Source organism: Monopterus albus, unplaced genomic scaffold (genome assembly GCF_001952655.1).
Source record: "Monopterus albus unplaced genomic scaffold, M_albus_1.0 scaffold107.1, whole genome shotgun sequence".
NCBI classification, from domain to species: Eukaryota; Metazoa; Chordata; class Actinopteri; order Synbranchiformes; family Synbranchidae; genus Monopterus; species Monopterus albus.
This window is the reverse complement of record NW_018127987.1, coordinates 988949-1003994: the sequence shown is the minus strand read 5'-3', so window position 1 is coordinate 1003994 and position 15046 is coordinate 988949. Positions and strand designations below refer to the sequence as shown.

At 39.1% G+C, this 15046-nt stretch overlaps 2 protein-coding genes across 4 annotated transcripts in view; one reads left to right on the top strand and one right to left on the bottom strand.

The window, feature by feature from the left end:
• Positions 1-131: 131 nt before the first annotated feature.
• On the top strand, positions 132-4261 carry rabac1 (Rab acceptor 1 (prenylated)). 2 transcript variants are annotated; one of them, XM_020610791.1, is made up of 6 exons: positions 132-262; positions 1505-1640; positions 1879-2091; positions 2367-2464; positions 2956-3057; positions 3297-4261. In XM_020610791.1, exons 2-6 carry the CDS (start codon positions 1519-1521, stop codon positions 3383-3385), a joined length of 624 nt encoding a protein of 207 aa, XP_020466447.1. In that variant the 5' UTR covers positions 132-262; positions 1505-1518; the 3' UTR covers positions 3386-4261. The 2 variants fall into 2 exon arrangements, with proteins under 2 accessions (XP_020466447.1, XP_020466448.1); XM_020610792.1 differs by lacking the exon at positions 132-262 and adding an exon at positions 284-549.
• Positions 4262-7237: 2976 nt separating this feature from the next.
• The window catches only part of atp1a3b (ATPase Na+/K+ transporting subunit alpha 3b), a 22826-nt gene continuing 15017 nt past the window's right edge, over positions 7238-15046 (bottom strand). For both annotated transcript variants that reach the window (XM_020610928.1, XM_020610929.1), the window contains exons 6-22: positions 13946-14080; positions 13534-13651; positions 13089-13357; positions 12505-12703; positions 12153-12397; positions 11833-12025; positions 11088-11263; positions 10824-10960; positions 10583-10733; positions 9687-9855; positions 9281-9435; positions 9030-9153; positions 8642-8787; positions 8415-8545; positions 8148-8249; positions 7930-8021; positions 7238-7471 (exon numbers count right to left, since the gene is read on the bottom strand). In XM_020610928.1, coding sequence (XP_020466584.1) covers positions 7443-7471; positions 7930-8021; positions 8148-8249; positions 8415-8545; positions 8642-8787; positions 9030-9153; positions 9281-9435; positions 9687-9855; positions 10583-10733; positions 10824-10960; positions 11088-11263; positions 11833-12025; positions 12153-12397; positions 12505-12703; positions 13089-13357; positions 13534-13651; positions 13946-14080 — 2571 coding nt within the window. In that variant the 3' untranslated portion in view covers positions 7238-7442. The remainder of the gene's footprint in view (positions 7472-7929; positions 8022-8147; positions 8250-8414; positions 8546-8641; positions 8788-9029; positions 9154-9280; positions 9436-9686; positions 9856-10582; positions 10734-10823; positions 10961-11087; positions 11264-11832; positions 12026-12152; positions 12398-12504; positions 12704-13088; positions 13358-13533; positions 13652-13945; positions 14081-15046) is intronic.

Below are 15046 nucleotides of genomic sequence, written 5' to 3'. Positions count from 1 at the left end.
AAAAGACGAAATGCAGTAACATACGGATTTCTGTTCATATATAAGTTGACAAAGTAATTAAATTCGATTTTATGTAGGCTGTAATATTTGGTAGTTTAATGTATAATAAAAAGTATTTTGCATAACCTTGGCTGTATCGGCAGTACTGACTGTAGGTGGCGGTGTTTTGCGTGTAGACAGCAGGAAGTAAATAACATTCACATCACATCCGTGAGCCACAACAGCAACAAGGTACTAGAGGAAGTCCCATCAAATTTATACTGTGAGTATACTTGGTTAAACTAGCGTTATTACAGTTTTCGGGTAGCTGTGGTCTTACCTCTTTTAATTTAAAACACCCACGCACTGGCGTGTACAGTCTGGACCTGTAACGTTAGTGGACACGAGCCTTAGCGTTAGCAGAAAAGCTAGCTATGACAATCTTTGAGCCATCGCTTTAAATGAAGTTCTTTTTACTACAAGTTATTTTCATACAGGCCAGCGTGCATATACGATTACAGAATCTAACAGTATAGTCCACGTTGCTTTATAAATGAATAGTTTATGATGGTAAGTTGGCAGCAGAATATTCTGTGTGTTCAGTGATGTGGCAATGTCTGGCCTGGCTTTGTTGACTAAAATTTTCCACTACTCAAATGCCCTGCTCCACCTGAGCTGAGCTAACTATGTCTATTGTATTCTATTGTATTCCTATTACTCAACTTGTGTGAGTAACAGGAATGTCACGAGTAGAATAAGCTTAAATGTTAGAAAGCTATGATGTACATTTAATATAAAACAGACCTTTTCCTGGGATCAAGTTACAGGTTCACTTGCATCTTTTTCCAGCAGTGGAAGTAAACTAAGCCCTGAAAATTGATACAAACAAGTCTTACAGGTCTCCCAACTTTTATTGTTTACTTATAACAACAACTTATTCAAAGGCAGTGTTGGAAAAATTTGTTACTACACCCACTGATGCATTATTTATAAAAAGGCAGTTAAGAATGGAAGCCTTTTCACAATTTCATCCTACAGCAGGATAATGACCTAAAAACACATCCAGGCTGTGTAGAGAAGAAGAACAAGATGGCAGGCTTCAAGTGATGCACTGGCAGCAGGTGTCCAGCCTTTTCAGATGTAGAATGAAGTTAAAGCAACCTGCAAGTGCAACACATATGTGGGAACTTCAACAGCACTGCTATCAGTCGTAACAATTTGTGATTTCAGTTGTAGAAAGAAGGCCACAAGTGTTGTTGAATCACAACTGGAAAAAAGAGAGATGCTCTTTGCTGAGTAAAAACATAATTTTCAAAAAAAAAAATAAAAAATCTTTGTTGATTCCCAGGACTAGTGAGCATTAGAATTATTTGTTGCCTGATGAAAGCACTGCTACACACCTGCCTGATCTGTATAAATCTCTTAGAAAAAAACATCAACAAGGGCAAAATGGAAATGGTGTATGCAATGCAAATGATATTTAAATGGAATTCATTTTTACGCTTTTGCTACTAATGCTTTGCAGAAGGGAGTTTGTAAATGTTGTCTGGAGCTCCAAAGGGAGAAAACTGTCTTATAGACATGGACAGCAAGGCAGGAGATCTGTTCAGTGCTGAGGAAGCTCATCCAACTGGCACAGGTGGAGCTGGAATCCTGTCAAAGTAAGGGTTTATATCATTTTATTCTATATTTATTCTGTTAAGTTGTAGTAATGATAATACTCTTATTCAAAGGGTTGTGACTCTATGTACAAATCTTTTCACTTTAACCCTGTGGAAATGCACTGAAGGATCTGTTCCAGTTGTTACTGTGTACATTTATGAATTTTTTATACTTATATATTCATTTCTTACTGCATTTTTTGTGTTTAATAAGATCTTGCTTTTGTGTATTTTATAGGCTCTGGCTCCCTAGAGGCCTCTCAATAGGTGTGGCTAAAGAGTGGATTGAACGGCGGCGAGTGTCTATTAGACCATGGGCCAGCTTTGTGGACCAGCGCAAGTTTTCAAAACCCCGCAGCTTTGGAGAGTTGTGTCAGAGGGTGGTGAAAAATGTGGAAACTTACAATAGCAACTACACCTTCATCTTCCTGGGTCTCATCCTCTACTGCATGTAAGGCCAATAAAGAGTTAATCATGGTTTTGGAATATTTTCACCTACTCTTGCCCAGCTCTTACTCACACAGTCACTTCCATATGCACAGATACTTTCTGAAAACTGTTTGGAAGGTTTCTAGATATCTATTTTATATGTATTACAAAAAGAGGAAGAGAACAGAAATCTGTGTGAAATATGATTTTAAAAAGCAAAACAGTTAAAGCATAAAATATCAAAATGCTGCTTTACTTAACACCAAATTGATTGTTGCTGATGTTTCTTCTCCTCAGTATCAGTTCCCCCATGCTTCTGATTGCCTTGGCTGTATTCGCTGGTGCCTTCTACATAATCCACCTCAAGTCACTGGAGTCCAAGCTGGTTGTCTTTGGTGAGAGTCTTGTAAATGTGTCCCTGTAAAATAAAGTGACTTCTTAATCACCTTGGAAGCATATTCTAAATGTATGTGTTTGCGTGTTTCTGCCAAGTCAAGCCTATCAAGATTAATTCAAAGATTTGAAACGACAGTTGTTCTGAAAAATTGATTTTGTGAATTGTTAACTGAACCTGTCGAGGTTTTTGAGCAACTTGACAGCTGACACTTTTCATCCAGTGTTAATATAAATGAAATTGGTTGCATGTCATCTCCTTGTGACATTGACAGGAAATGAAACATGTCAAAACAGTCGAATAATTCAAAAATGGATTTGATGAATATGTGCAGGTTGTATATAAGAAAACCAAATATATGCTTGAGCTTTTAATAATTATTACCACTCACTCAGTGAGACTTGCAGGAGGCAACATAATCAAAAACATTTCTAATTAGTGGCATAATGTTGTTGATGTAGTTAAATGTTCATACTGTTCAATGTAAACCAGGAAGGGAGCTGACTATGCCTCATCAGATGAGTTTGGCTGGAGCCATTTCTCTACCTGTGTTCTGGTTGGCTGGAGCTGGAGCTGCGGTCTTTTGGGTTCTGGGTAAGCCAAACCACATTAGCTGTTTTATTATTATTATTCTAGACGTGTAGAAATATCTTTTGCAAAGCTTGTTAGGGCACTGAACTCTGATGTATTTCTGTAATATTATGTATTAAAATCTACTGTTGCATTTAATTAAAATCTCTAAATGACATTATAGTAATTGCCTTCATCAGTGGACGCTCTAAGAAAATCTTTTCCTTCGCATTTCCCTTTCCACTTGTCACATCTCTTGTCAGGAGCGACGCTGTTTGTGATTGGCTCTCATGCGGCATTCCGTGAGCTGGAGGGATCTGACATGGAAGAGCTCTTCATGGAGCCCGTGTGAAGAGCAGGCTGAACTTTCAGCAGGTATCTGGCAACAATCAGTCTTCATTTCCACCCTGTAATCACGGTAGTCCAGAGGGTTGGGGAAAAACTGTTCCTAGATCTCTTCCTTAGCTACATCTGTATTCCCTGTATTTTACCTATTCCTGTGTACAAAGAAAGCACCTTGCCTTGCCTTTTAAATGATTATTGTTACAGACTGTATAGCCTTTTCAACTCACTCATACACATATCCTGTCATATTCAGCAATTAATTTGTTAATGAGTATTTAAGCACAGTGTCACACATTATATGCCTTCCTTTGTATATTTTAAACCTTGGATGCCTCTGGTTTGTGTCAAATAACCCCTTGCCCTCTGCAATGTCCCTTAAACTGTGACGTATCCTTCAGTTTATTAATCTCTTAAAGCACCATTTGTACTGTTCTCTGCTGCAGATATCTTGGTAAAGAGCTGCTGCCTGTCAGGAATGCAAATTTTATAATTTAAAGATTATGTACACTTGTCATGTTAATACTTCCAAACTGTTAAACCATTGATTAATGGTCCAAAGGAAAAGTGCCATTTAAAGCTTTAAATATATACCATGCACAAATGTGTTATTCAAGAGATTGCAAAAACAAATAATGAGAAGACATTTGTGAAGGTGACCAGTTAGTAGAGGTGTTTTATATTGAGGACAATATGGTACTTTGCTGACTTGACTGTCTATATGCATATTTATCAGCTCTGCTTACAATATTCACATTTGAAAGTCATTCTGTAAACCTAAAACTTTTGTTTTTTGAAATTCATTTGTTTGCATTTTATGTCAGTTGGGTGGTTTTGTATTTAATGAACTTTATGGAAGTGCAATAAACCCCTGATGTAAAGTTAATTTATTTAGCCTGTTATTAATTCAAGCAATTTGTTCAATTCAATAAAATCTACAGTTGATTCATGTTTGTTTGTGCATGGCAGGAGTTGCAGTGAACTACATGGCCCTCAGCACTAAGTTTGTACATTTCATTCATTATTCTAGTCCAGTCTGAATACACAGAGGAATATAATAGGACAGTTTCAACCCTCATGGCTCCTCTACACCAAATACTGCAGAGCTCGCAGACCCTTTCTTGTCCCCCGTTGGTCCCCCTCTTGTCCCCCTTTTCATGTGACCCCTGTGACCTGTGCTCTTGTGACAGCACAACGTGAGGACCCCATGCTTAGGTTGCCATGGTGATGACCTTGGAGGGCCCCAGTCAGAGACACACTCGCTTACACACTGCGGCAAAGGCGAGCGATCGATATTCTATTATACAGAGGGTGGTGAGGGGGGAGAGAGGAGAGTCGCACTGCAGCGAGCTCACTGCAGAGACACAGGGGAAATTAGACGTAGGGTGTGAGTGTGTTTGTCAGTGAGTGGCAGAAAATGGGTGGGCATGTGTGGTAGTGTGTCTATGTATGAGTGGGAAACGATGCATTTGTCATTGGATCGGAGTAGCGTGGTGTCAGAAAGTTTGTTTCTTACTCAAAGGCACACATCCTAAATTTTCCCTGGATGTGGCAAAGTCACCTCTCACAATATCTAGTCCTTGCCTCTCACATTATAGAGCAGAAAGAGCAGTATATTGTGTATAATTTAATTGATTTGTGTGCTAGTTGGCCAATCATAGGTTCATTTAAAATAGATGACCCCTGTAGCACAGAGAGGTAGCACTATTATAGTCTGTTCCCTAAAGATAAAAGATTTACTACCCTGCTGTATTTGTAACCTTTTGGAAATATTAATCACCAATGTTGTTATTGTTTCCTGAACATATAAATCATCTACTAGTTCTGATTTCTTATAGTCTTGAAAAATGAGTTTTGGGAATTAGTAGGGCACTGTTCCCTTTATGAGACTATTCTGCTGACAATTATTCTCATCCTGACGCTCATCTATGGTGATGTCAGGACTGATACATTCACAGGGTGGTTTAGTGCAATAGCTTGGGCTGCCGCCAACTCTTCCCCCGTGAGAGTTTAACCTTACGCAGTTTGCAGGTTGAAGTGCATATTAAATGATAACACTAGGTGGCAACCCAACCTCAAATTTCAATGCCCACAACACATAAGTCTTACAATAATGTAATAATGTCAACAAAATTGTATCACATACACTGTATGAGTATTTTGTTACTGTGCATACATTTCATAGTGTGATGTAAAGCAAGGCAGTATGATTTCATATTGGAATACACGTATTGGGACCATAAGGCTGTTGACAAATATTACATAGTCAAGCTATTAATTTATGTGGAAAACATCTTTACATGGAGGGGGAATATTCATTAACACAGTCAGATACAGAATCACAAACTACAGTTAAATATTTCTCCTCCAACATCTCCTGAGATGCTCCCTCAAAAATTAAACATTATGAACTTCAAAGAATAATTAGCCTTATAGGGCTATTATTATATTGATTATATTGTGTCCACCCAGAATATGCAATCTGCATTAGTAGTACACATTTTAAAATATTTTCAAGCAAGTGAAATAAAGAATAAGATTTTTTTTTTTTTTTTAAATGAAATGCTTCAAAAGTCAAATCAGACAGACACACAGACAGGTTTAGGTTGTATTAAATATTCTAGACATATTTATTTATGTGGGTTTCATTAATTTGACACACATGTTCTATTAGTTTTGTATTTTTTCCATTGAATTTCAACCCTTTCAGCCATCTGAGAAGAGACCCAGCCCGAGACCACTGGCCCTGCACTGGTCTCCAACACATAACATGCACACAGACCCAGGCTAACCAGACTATACCAAGCACTGGAGTGAACCAGACCTGGACCTAATCTGGTAATAGAACCCAGGAAAATGAACTCGTCATCACCACTCACCACATCACAGCACAGTGGACCACATCATACCAACACACCTGATAAGAACCTGAAAGCCTTGATTGGTGTCTTGTGTCTTTTGGTAACACAACCTAAAACCCTGCTCGGGTGTTGTTGCCTCCTGAAACAGCAAAAAAAAACAAAACAAAAAAACAAAACAAAAAACAAAATGAGAGACACAAATCTCTTACTTTTTCCTATCTCACCAATATGTTTATGTTCTTCATGGATGTCTCTCTTGAGCTGTTTTCAATGCGTCTTATTCATTCATTTAAATTTAGTATAGAATTATACAGATTTCCTAAAGCACACAGAAATACTGAGTTGTACAGTATTTGCCAACTTTTTTTTGGGCGGGGGGGTACTGTAATACTTTTTAACAAGGATAGTGGTTCACACAGTGCACACAGAGACAAATGGGGCAGGAGGGTGGGGAGGGGAGGGGTGGGGTGTGAAAGACAAGAGGGAGAGAGAAGTGCAGACAGGGCACCATGGGGTGTGCTTTGTTAGGCCTAAATAAGGAAAGGCAGCTATCACAGACCCCCCACCCATCTTAGAAATAAAAGAAGTAAAATAATCAGAGCCCACTGTCCCACATATTAAAAACCAACACTATAACCACTGACAACAGAAAAGGAGGAAAATGGATGCAGTGAAAACAACAGGGAGACGATCACTCCACTGGTGGTGTCGGCGGTGGGCTCTCACTGTGGGATCTTTATATTTGTGTCTGATTTGGAGAACAAGCCAAGGGATGGCAAGGAGAGAAAAGAGGCAAGCGAAGGTACAGATAAAGACAAGATCGAGATAGGGGATGAACTGGGAGGGGAAAGAGCTGGATGGTTCTTTTTTGCAGAGCATAGACACTCCCATTGTATCATTAGCTCATTCAAATCTACATACACAATATGCAGCTGCCGTTTGTTAGATATATTGGTGTATGTACACAGCAGTGAGAAGACACATGCAAAGAGTATCGTGATGAGAAAGGAGGGATGGGTCAATGTATAAAGTGGTAAAGGTGCTTTTGTTGTTTTTAATCTTTGGGGCAGTTGTGATGAAAACTGCTTTAAAGCGGTTTTTGTCTTTGAGGAGGCAGAGCATCTGGAGATGTGTCTTGCCAGGGATGGACTGATGGAGGAGAAATAAGTGGAAAATGTCAGGGTTTGAGCAAAGATGCTCACTGGATCAATAGTATGTCTCCCTCTCCACCCAACCTGGAGTGCAAACAAGAAAAAGAAAAACAGAGGAAAAATTTAGTTTATTTAACATTATTTTCAAACATACTTTTTTCAGTGTACTCATTTGCTTTGTTGGCAATAGATGAGAAATTTGAACCCACTCTCTTGTCTGTGCAATAAATATGAAGCCTCTGCCAGCAGTCAGTTAGCTTAGTTTGCACAGACTAGAAACAGTGGGAAACAACTGTTCTTGCTCTGATTGAATTAACAAAATCTGCATCTCCAGAGTTCACTGATTAACACGATAGCTTGTTTAATCCATTCATAAACTAAAGGGTAAGAAGTACAGTACAGTGCTATGTGCTGGATAGTTGATTAACTAGGTTCAGCGGCTCCCTGTAGTTTCCACAACAGGTTGTTAACATATTCCTTCACAGAAACCTAGGTTTAAGAGATAAAGCACTTACTGAGACAAAAAAAAACACCTCACTCACCTCCAGGGTTTCGACGGAGTATAAGTTTTCGGACTTCATCATATACAAAGATGAGAAAACTATAAGGGAATGCACAAAACCACCAGCTAGGCCTGTGGGAAAGACAAGAAGCAGAATGATTAAAATAATAAAATGAACAGGCAACTATGTCTCTCTACAAATGAGTCGGTGAGTGGCTGCATATGTATTGATGTGATACATATTGTAATAGTGCTTACTTTAGAGGATACATCCTGAGTGCCACATCCATGCCTGGGCAGTAGGACAGGAAGGCAGCCAGGGCTGTCTCTTCAATAAGGCCAAAGATCAAGATCTTGTTCCTGGGTTGAAAAACACAGCAAATATTGAACAGGAGAAATGATGATACAGAAACTGAGATACCGGTCAGCCCGATGTAGATTCATGATTTTTGGAAATGTGATACATATAGCAATGAAAGGATCCATGTAAGTATATTGGAGTCATGGCAGAGGTGTTGGACTCACTTCATGCCCTGCTGGAACACAGAGTTACGTCTGGTCTTGCAGATGATGACATCAGCCCATTGCACTACTACAATACTGACAAAGAAGGCTGTGTGGCACGTGAACTCCACAATCTTCCTCTGCTCATATGTCTGAGGACGGGAGTGCAGAGAGACAATACGATTAAGTAACAAAACCTGAAAACACACACATTCTCACTTAAACAAATACAGAAACTATACACTTACCCATTGCTGTCCATAGCTGTCTTCTAGGTCGTTGACAGTCCGCTCATCCCACCTGAGTCTGATACCTACTAGATGACTGGGCAGGAAACCATTTTCAGCCAAGATTACAAAGTAGGCGAAGAAGCCTCCCAGAGCCTGGATCATACCTGAGGAAAACATACATAAAGAGAGGTTAAGTAACTGATTTTTAAGTTCTCTAACTTCCTAAATCTAGAGTTCCCAAAACTCTGCAAAAGGTCCAAAGTCTGGCTGTTTGTAAACAATAAAGGATGGATAAAGTTTATTTTTAACACAAAAATACGTTCAGGCATCCAAGATCAAACTTTCAGATCCAGATCAAAGACAATTCACAGCCTGGATCAGTGGTCCCAATCTTCATTTCACCTACCAATTTGTCCATAGGCAATGCTGATAAGCCTCTCATTCACCAGCTTGTCCCTGAATGGGTTCCTGGGCTGACGCTTCATGATGTCGCTCTCAGCTGCTTCATAAGCCAGGGAGATAGCTGGCACCTGAGGGAGGGGAAAATCTTTTAGAACAGCATGATGTGTCATAATAACAGGAGCTGGCTACACCGATGCCTGCGTGTGCACATAAAGCTGTATGTCATATGAAAGAGCGTGTTTGATAAGGTCTCACCATGTCAGTTCCCAGGTCAATACAGAGGATGGTGATGGTTCCCAGTGGCAGGGGAATGTTGATGATGATGAACAGCAAGAAAGGGGTGATCTCGGGGATGTTGCTAGTCAAAGTGTAGGCGATGGACTTTTTGAGGTTATCAAAGATCAAACGGCCTTAAGGGAGAAAAAAACAGTACTAAGTTCTACTATTGGACTCATGCCACAAAAAAAAAAAGAGTTGGACCTCTGAAACCTCACAAACAGTGCTTTTGTGTCAAAATATTTCTTTTGAATCCCCTACATTTTAATTGAAATCTTATCTTCTGTCCTCCCCTTTCAACATATTCTTTCAGATTTTATTATTATAGACTTTTTATTGTTTTAAATGTTTTCTGTCTCCAGCTCTGTCTTTTGGAGCTTCTCACCTTCTTCCACGCCTGTGACAATAGAGGCAAAGTTGTCATCCAACAAGATCATGTCTGCAGCCTGTTTGGACACATCAGAACCTGAGATTCCCATGGCAACGCCAATGTCGGCCTTTTTCAGTGCAGGAGAGTCATTCACACCGTCTCCTGTCACAGCTACAATAGCACCCTGGGAGAGAATAATGAGGGCCGTGGAAAACCAGGTTACAAACATCAAAGAAATGTATGAATTTTCCCTTATTTACTCAGGTTATCGTGAGTTTAAAGACTAGCTGTTTTAACAATCTATGCAAAAACTATTAATACTCTTTACATTCGTATCAACACAAAATTATCCAATAAATAAGCCAAAATAAATAAACGGATTAAAATGAACTGATCCACACTTGATGAATATATTACAAAGACATGAATTTATATTTAAATGATTGCATAAACAGCCTTATTGTTTTCAGCACCTGCTTATGGAAAAAATCTAGTTTTATAAAAAATACAATGTATAAACTGAATAAATGACTCAAAGCCTGATATATTTTCCACATTTTAAATGAAACTGTAACATTTAATGTGAACAAATGTATTTAAATTTTAAAATGAATAAGTATTTTAATGTAAACAAAGTTAAATTAAAGCCTTTGGGTAGGTCAAATGCACTCGAACCATCCAAGTAAAAAACAGGATTTATGTTCACCAGTCAGGGACTATTCATTCAACAGATAACTAGTGCCATCTGCTGTTCTGAAAGTGTAGCCCACTCCCTGAATTTACCCAATGTAGCTCATAAAAATCTAATTAAAAAGCTAAGGTACAGCAGTACTGTATGTATTTCACAGTTTATTAAACATTTCATAAAAAAAAAAACAAGAAAAGAAACATCTAAAGTCACAAGGTCCAACCTGTCTCTGGCAGCCCTCTACAATGATGAGTTTCTGTTGTGGGGACGTCCTGGCAAACACGATCTCGGTATGATTCTTTAGGATGTCGTCCATCTGATCCTGAGACAGGTCTTTCAGGTCTGTACCATGGATCACACAGGCCTTTGCATCCCTGTAGACATTAAAACATCAATGTGTATCTCATAATTTTCCATCATTTACGGTATATGACTGTGTGTGTTTTTCTGTATGCACTATTTACCTGGGGTTAACCTGGTTGACAGGTATGTTGAGACGAGCTGCAATGTCCTCCACTGTCTCATTGCCTTCTGAGATGATGCCCACTCCCTTGGCAATGGCCTTGGCTGTGATTGGATGATCTCCAGTGACCATAATCACCTACAACAACAAGAGCAACAATGATGACATTTCATCATGGGGTTTCAAAGACACTGACAGAACCTAAATTATAAAACAACAGTAAGAAATTAAGAGATCATACATTAGGAATGTCAAAAACGTTCACCTTGATACCAGCAGATCTGCATTTACCAACAGCATCAGGTACAGCAGCACGAGGAGGGTCAATCATGGACATGAGGCCAACAAAGCAAAGGTTGTCTGTCTGGAAGTTGACGTCATCCGTGTCAAAGGCAAAGGCCTTTGGGTACTGGTCTTCTGGAAGCAGCAAGTGGCAGAAACCTGGAAGGAACAGAAATGGGTGATTTAGTGTTTAATTTGTGATGTCCAGTATAAAAATCAACCAAGATCTTCTGTCCCTACCCTTACTTACCTTCGACATAACCACCAATATCCAGTCCTTAGGAAATTACATTTACAAAATACTTTTGTTTCAATAATTCATCTGTTCTGACTGCAGTTGCCTCAAATGCAAGTACATTATTAGATTTTTGAGCTAATAACGTCTATCACAATTACAAACAGTGCAAATGTCATTTAAGTTAAAGTAGGGTACAGTAACATTATCCAGTGATTTGAATGCCTGAATTAGTTCTTTTGTACATCTACTGATAAAATATTAATTAATGGCAGCTTTTCAGAAAGTAATAGGTGTACAGTTTTGTGTTTTTGTTAAATGTTAATGTGTTATATGTGAGGAACTACCTTACAAAATAAAACATATCATCACATACTTTGTGACTGTATGAAATCCATAGTTTGTCCATTCAAACATCAGTCATATTTATCCACTCTCACCCTGTGTCCTGGATTGTTCACCTTTACCTCTGTCCACTTCTATGTGTCCTTACCCAGCACTCTCTCTCCCAGCCCTCCCAGCTCCATGTAGGCATTCTGGAAAGCCTCCTTCAGCTCCTCATCCATAGGCTGCTCCTTGCCCTGTAGCAGGATGGTGGAGCAACGGTCCAGGATCCTCTCGGGGGCCCCCTTCATCACCAGCAGGTAGCGGTTGTCATTAGGATCTTCTGTTTCATGCACTGAGAGCTAGAGAAAGAATATGGAAAATAAAAGTTAAGATGAATTCCTCTGACATGTTTGCATAATGTGTACTGGTATTACAAGTGTAATAGATATTAGTTTTTATATGCAGGTATATTCTGCATTTACCTACCTGGTATTTGTTGGTGGAGTTAAAGGGGATCTCAGCCACCTTCTTGTTCTTTTCCCTCATCGCCCTGACTGAGCCACAAGACAGCTCGATACACTTCAGCAGGGCTGATTCTGAGGCATCGCCAGCAACGTCGCGCTTCAGGATGGGCAATGAGTCTTGTCCTGCTTTGAACTGAGCACGGTTACACAGAGCGGCGACACGAGCCAGAGACAGCCATGTCCCTGAACTCTTGTCAAATGAGGCACCTGGTCAAGGAACAAAAATTGTCCATGAATCAGTGCAGTAGTAATTGTTTATCCATTTTAAAGTATTTCAGCCATCAGTGATGCGTGTATGCCGTCTCCTTACTAACCAGACTGGTCTTCTGTGGTGTCAGCCTCGTGGATCTGGTTGTCAAACCACATGTGGGCCACAGTCATCCTGTTCTGGGTCAGGGTGCCTGTCTTGTCAGAGCAGATGGTGGAGGTAGAGCCCAGGGTTTCCACAGCCTCTAAGTTCTTCACCAGGCAGTTCTTCTTAGCCATACGTTTGGCAGTCAGGGTCAGACATACCTGCAGACAAATAGTCAAAAAGATTATTGTATTTGGATGTATCAACTATGAAGCTAAAAGGGAGAATTTCACAGTTTCTGGATGCAAAACAAAGCAGAAATAATGGTCAATTTTTAGAATCTTTCAAAATGAAAGAGAAAAGCAATATAAATTTCACCAAATGTGCAATAAATGTACAGTACTATGCATGTAACACTTAAAAACTACGACAAACCATAATAAAAGACGTATAGACAAGGTAGGCACTAAAATCAGCAAACAATACTTTAAGAAATGAAATGTCATGTATCCAAAAAGAACCTTATGAGCCAAAAAAAAAAAAAACACACCATGATACCAAAGTGTGAACACTTCCAGAGAAATATCTAATTCCTCATCTACTTACAGTGACTGTAGCCAGTAGGCCTTCTGGCACATTAGCCACAATGATGCCAATGAGGAAGATGACAGCCTCCAGCCAGCTGTAACCCAGGACGATGGCTAGGACAAAAAATGTGATGCCCAAGAAGACGGCCACACCTGTGATGATATGAATGAAGTGTTCAATCTCCTTGGCAATGGGGGTTTTGCCTGTCTCCAGGCCAGAGGTCAAAGTAGCAATGCGACCCATGGCTGTGCGGTCTCCAGTGCAGATAACAATGCCACGTGCTGTGCCTGGTTTGGGAAAACAATGTTGTAAAACATTACTTATAGCACCTGTATCTACTTTTATGTATAAGAGGAAAGTTTGAATGTAACTTTAAACTTTTTTACTTGGGTCAGTTTGGTGTCTTTAAACCACTGACACAAGTTAATGATAGCATCTAATACTATTGCCATGGTAACAATACCTTCCACACAGTTGGTGGAGAAGAAAGTGATGTTTCGGGTCTCCAAGGGGTTGTCATGGGTACAGTCAGGTGACCTACTCTGAGGTTCTGACTCGCCTGTCAGGGAGGAATTATCCACCTATTAGGAAACATGAAAAATAAAACATGTAGTTGTACAACAACAAGAAGCAACAATTTGACTTGAGTGTGTATATACATGTGTGAAGGTAACACTGGTTATATACTTAAAGTTTAGAATTTATTCATATTTTAATCATTTAATAATTATTTGTATACATTCATCACTTACACGTTTGGTTTCATGTGTGTTTTTCTATATGTCAGACTAAGACCAGCATATAAGGGTCTCAGAAATTCAACAATCAACCTAGGCAGTTCTCCACAACATATGTGAGTGCGTGTCAGTTTGTACCTTGCAGCCATGAGCAGAAACCACCCTGATGTCAGCAGGGATCCTGTCTCCTCCCTTCACTTCAATCAGGTCTCCGGCCACCACCTCTTCAGCGTTGAGCTGTACCTTCTCACCCTCCCGGATCACCAATGCTTGCTGCAGGGAGATATGCAGTGGTGAACAAGTAGTAAAGGCTGTGAGTCCTTTACTTAAGTAAAAGTAGCAATACAACCATGTAAAAATAAGGTGTTACAAGTAAAAGTCATGCATTCAAAATGTTACATAAGTAAAAGTACAAAAGTATTGGCATAAAAACATACTTAACGTACTCATTACACAGAATGGCACATTTCTGGTTATGTAAAGGAACAAGTAAAGTTCTAAAATAAATATAGTGGAGTAAAAAGGCCAATATTTGCCGCTAAAATGTAGTTAAGTCAAATGATGAAGTAAAAGAAAATTAAAAGTAAAGTACAGATACCTAAAAACTGTACTTAAGTACAGTACTTGAGTAAATGTACTTAGTTACTTTCCACCACTGGGGATATGACTGATAGTTACATACACATTTGACTATACATGTTGTGAGTAAATTTAATGCATTCTGAATCAAAACACACAGTATACACAAGTATCTGTAGACTGAGTGGCAACCACCAGCTGTTCAGTATTTTCCCTCCATCTCAGTTAAGGTGTAAATGTTTGTCAGCTAACAGGCAGTGGGAGGACAGGCAGACATATTAAATGTTACTGTAACAGTAGGTGGCAGTAGTGGCTTGTTCAATAATTTAAGTAATGAAACAGATTATCATTATAAAGGCTCAATATAATACTAAATATGCTGAATGAAACAAACTAGGTTCAATGCCAATGGGACTTGTGATGTAGAGTATTTTTACCATAAGCTTTACTGGTAAAAACAAAGCAGCAATACCATGGCAGCTGGGGCACCGGAAAATTGCCATAAAATTCCAGAAAATAACTATTTTCTAAAAATACAGTAATTTCCCATAATTTAAAATACAGCTTTTTTTAATTTTTCATTAAAAAAAATACTAACCTTTAAAGCCCAAAAAAGTTCCTTTTATAAAATTATAAAACAGAACATTTCAAGTATATTGA

What these genes read in the sequence shown, in the direction of transcription:
- rabac1 (XM_020610791.1), top strand. Translation starts at nt 1,519, where the DNA reads ATGTTGTCTGGAGCTCCAAAGGGAGAAAACTGTCTTATAGACATGGAC. An exon ending in GGAGCTGGAATCCTGTCAAA is followed by an intron (nt 1,641 to 1,878) that starts GTAAGGGTTTAT and finishes TGTATTTTATAG; the next exon opens with GCTCTGGCTCCCTAGAGGCC. An exon ending in TGCGGTCTTTTGGGTTCTGG is followed by an intron (nt 3,058 to 3,296) that starts GTAAGCCAAACC and finishes ATCTCTTGTCAG; the next exon opens with GAGCGACGCTGTTTGTGATT.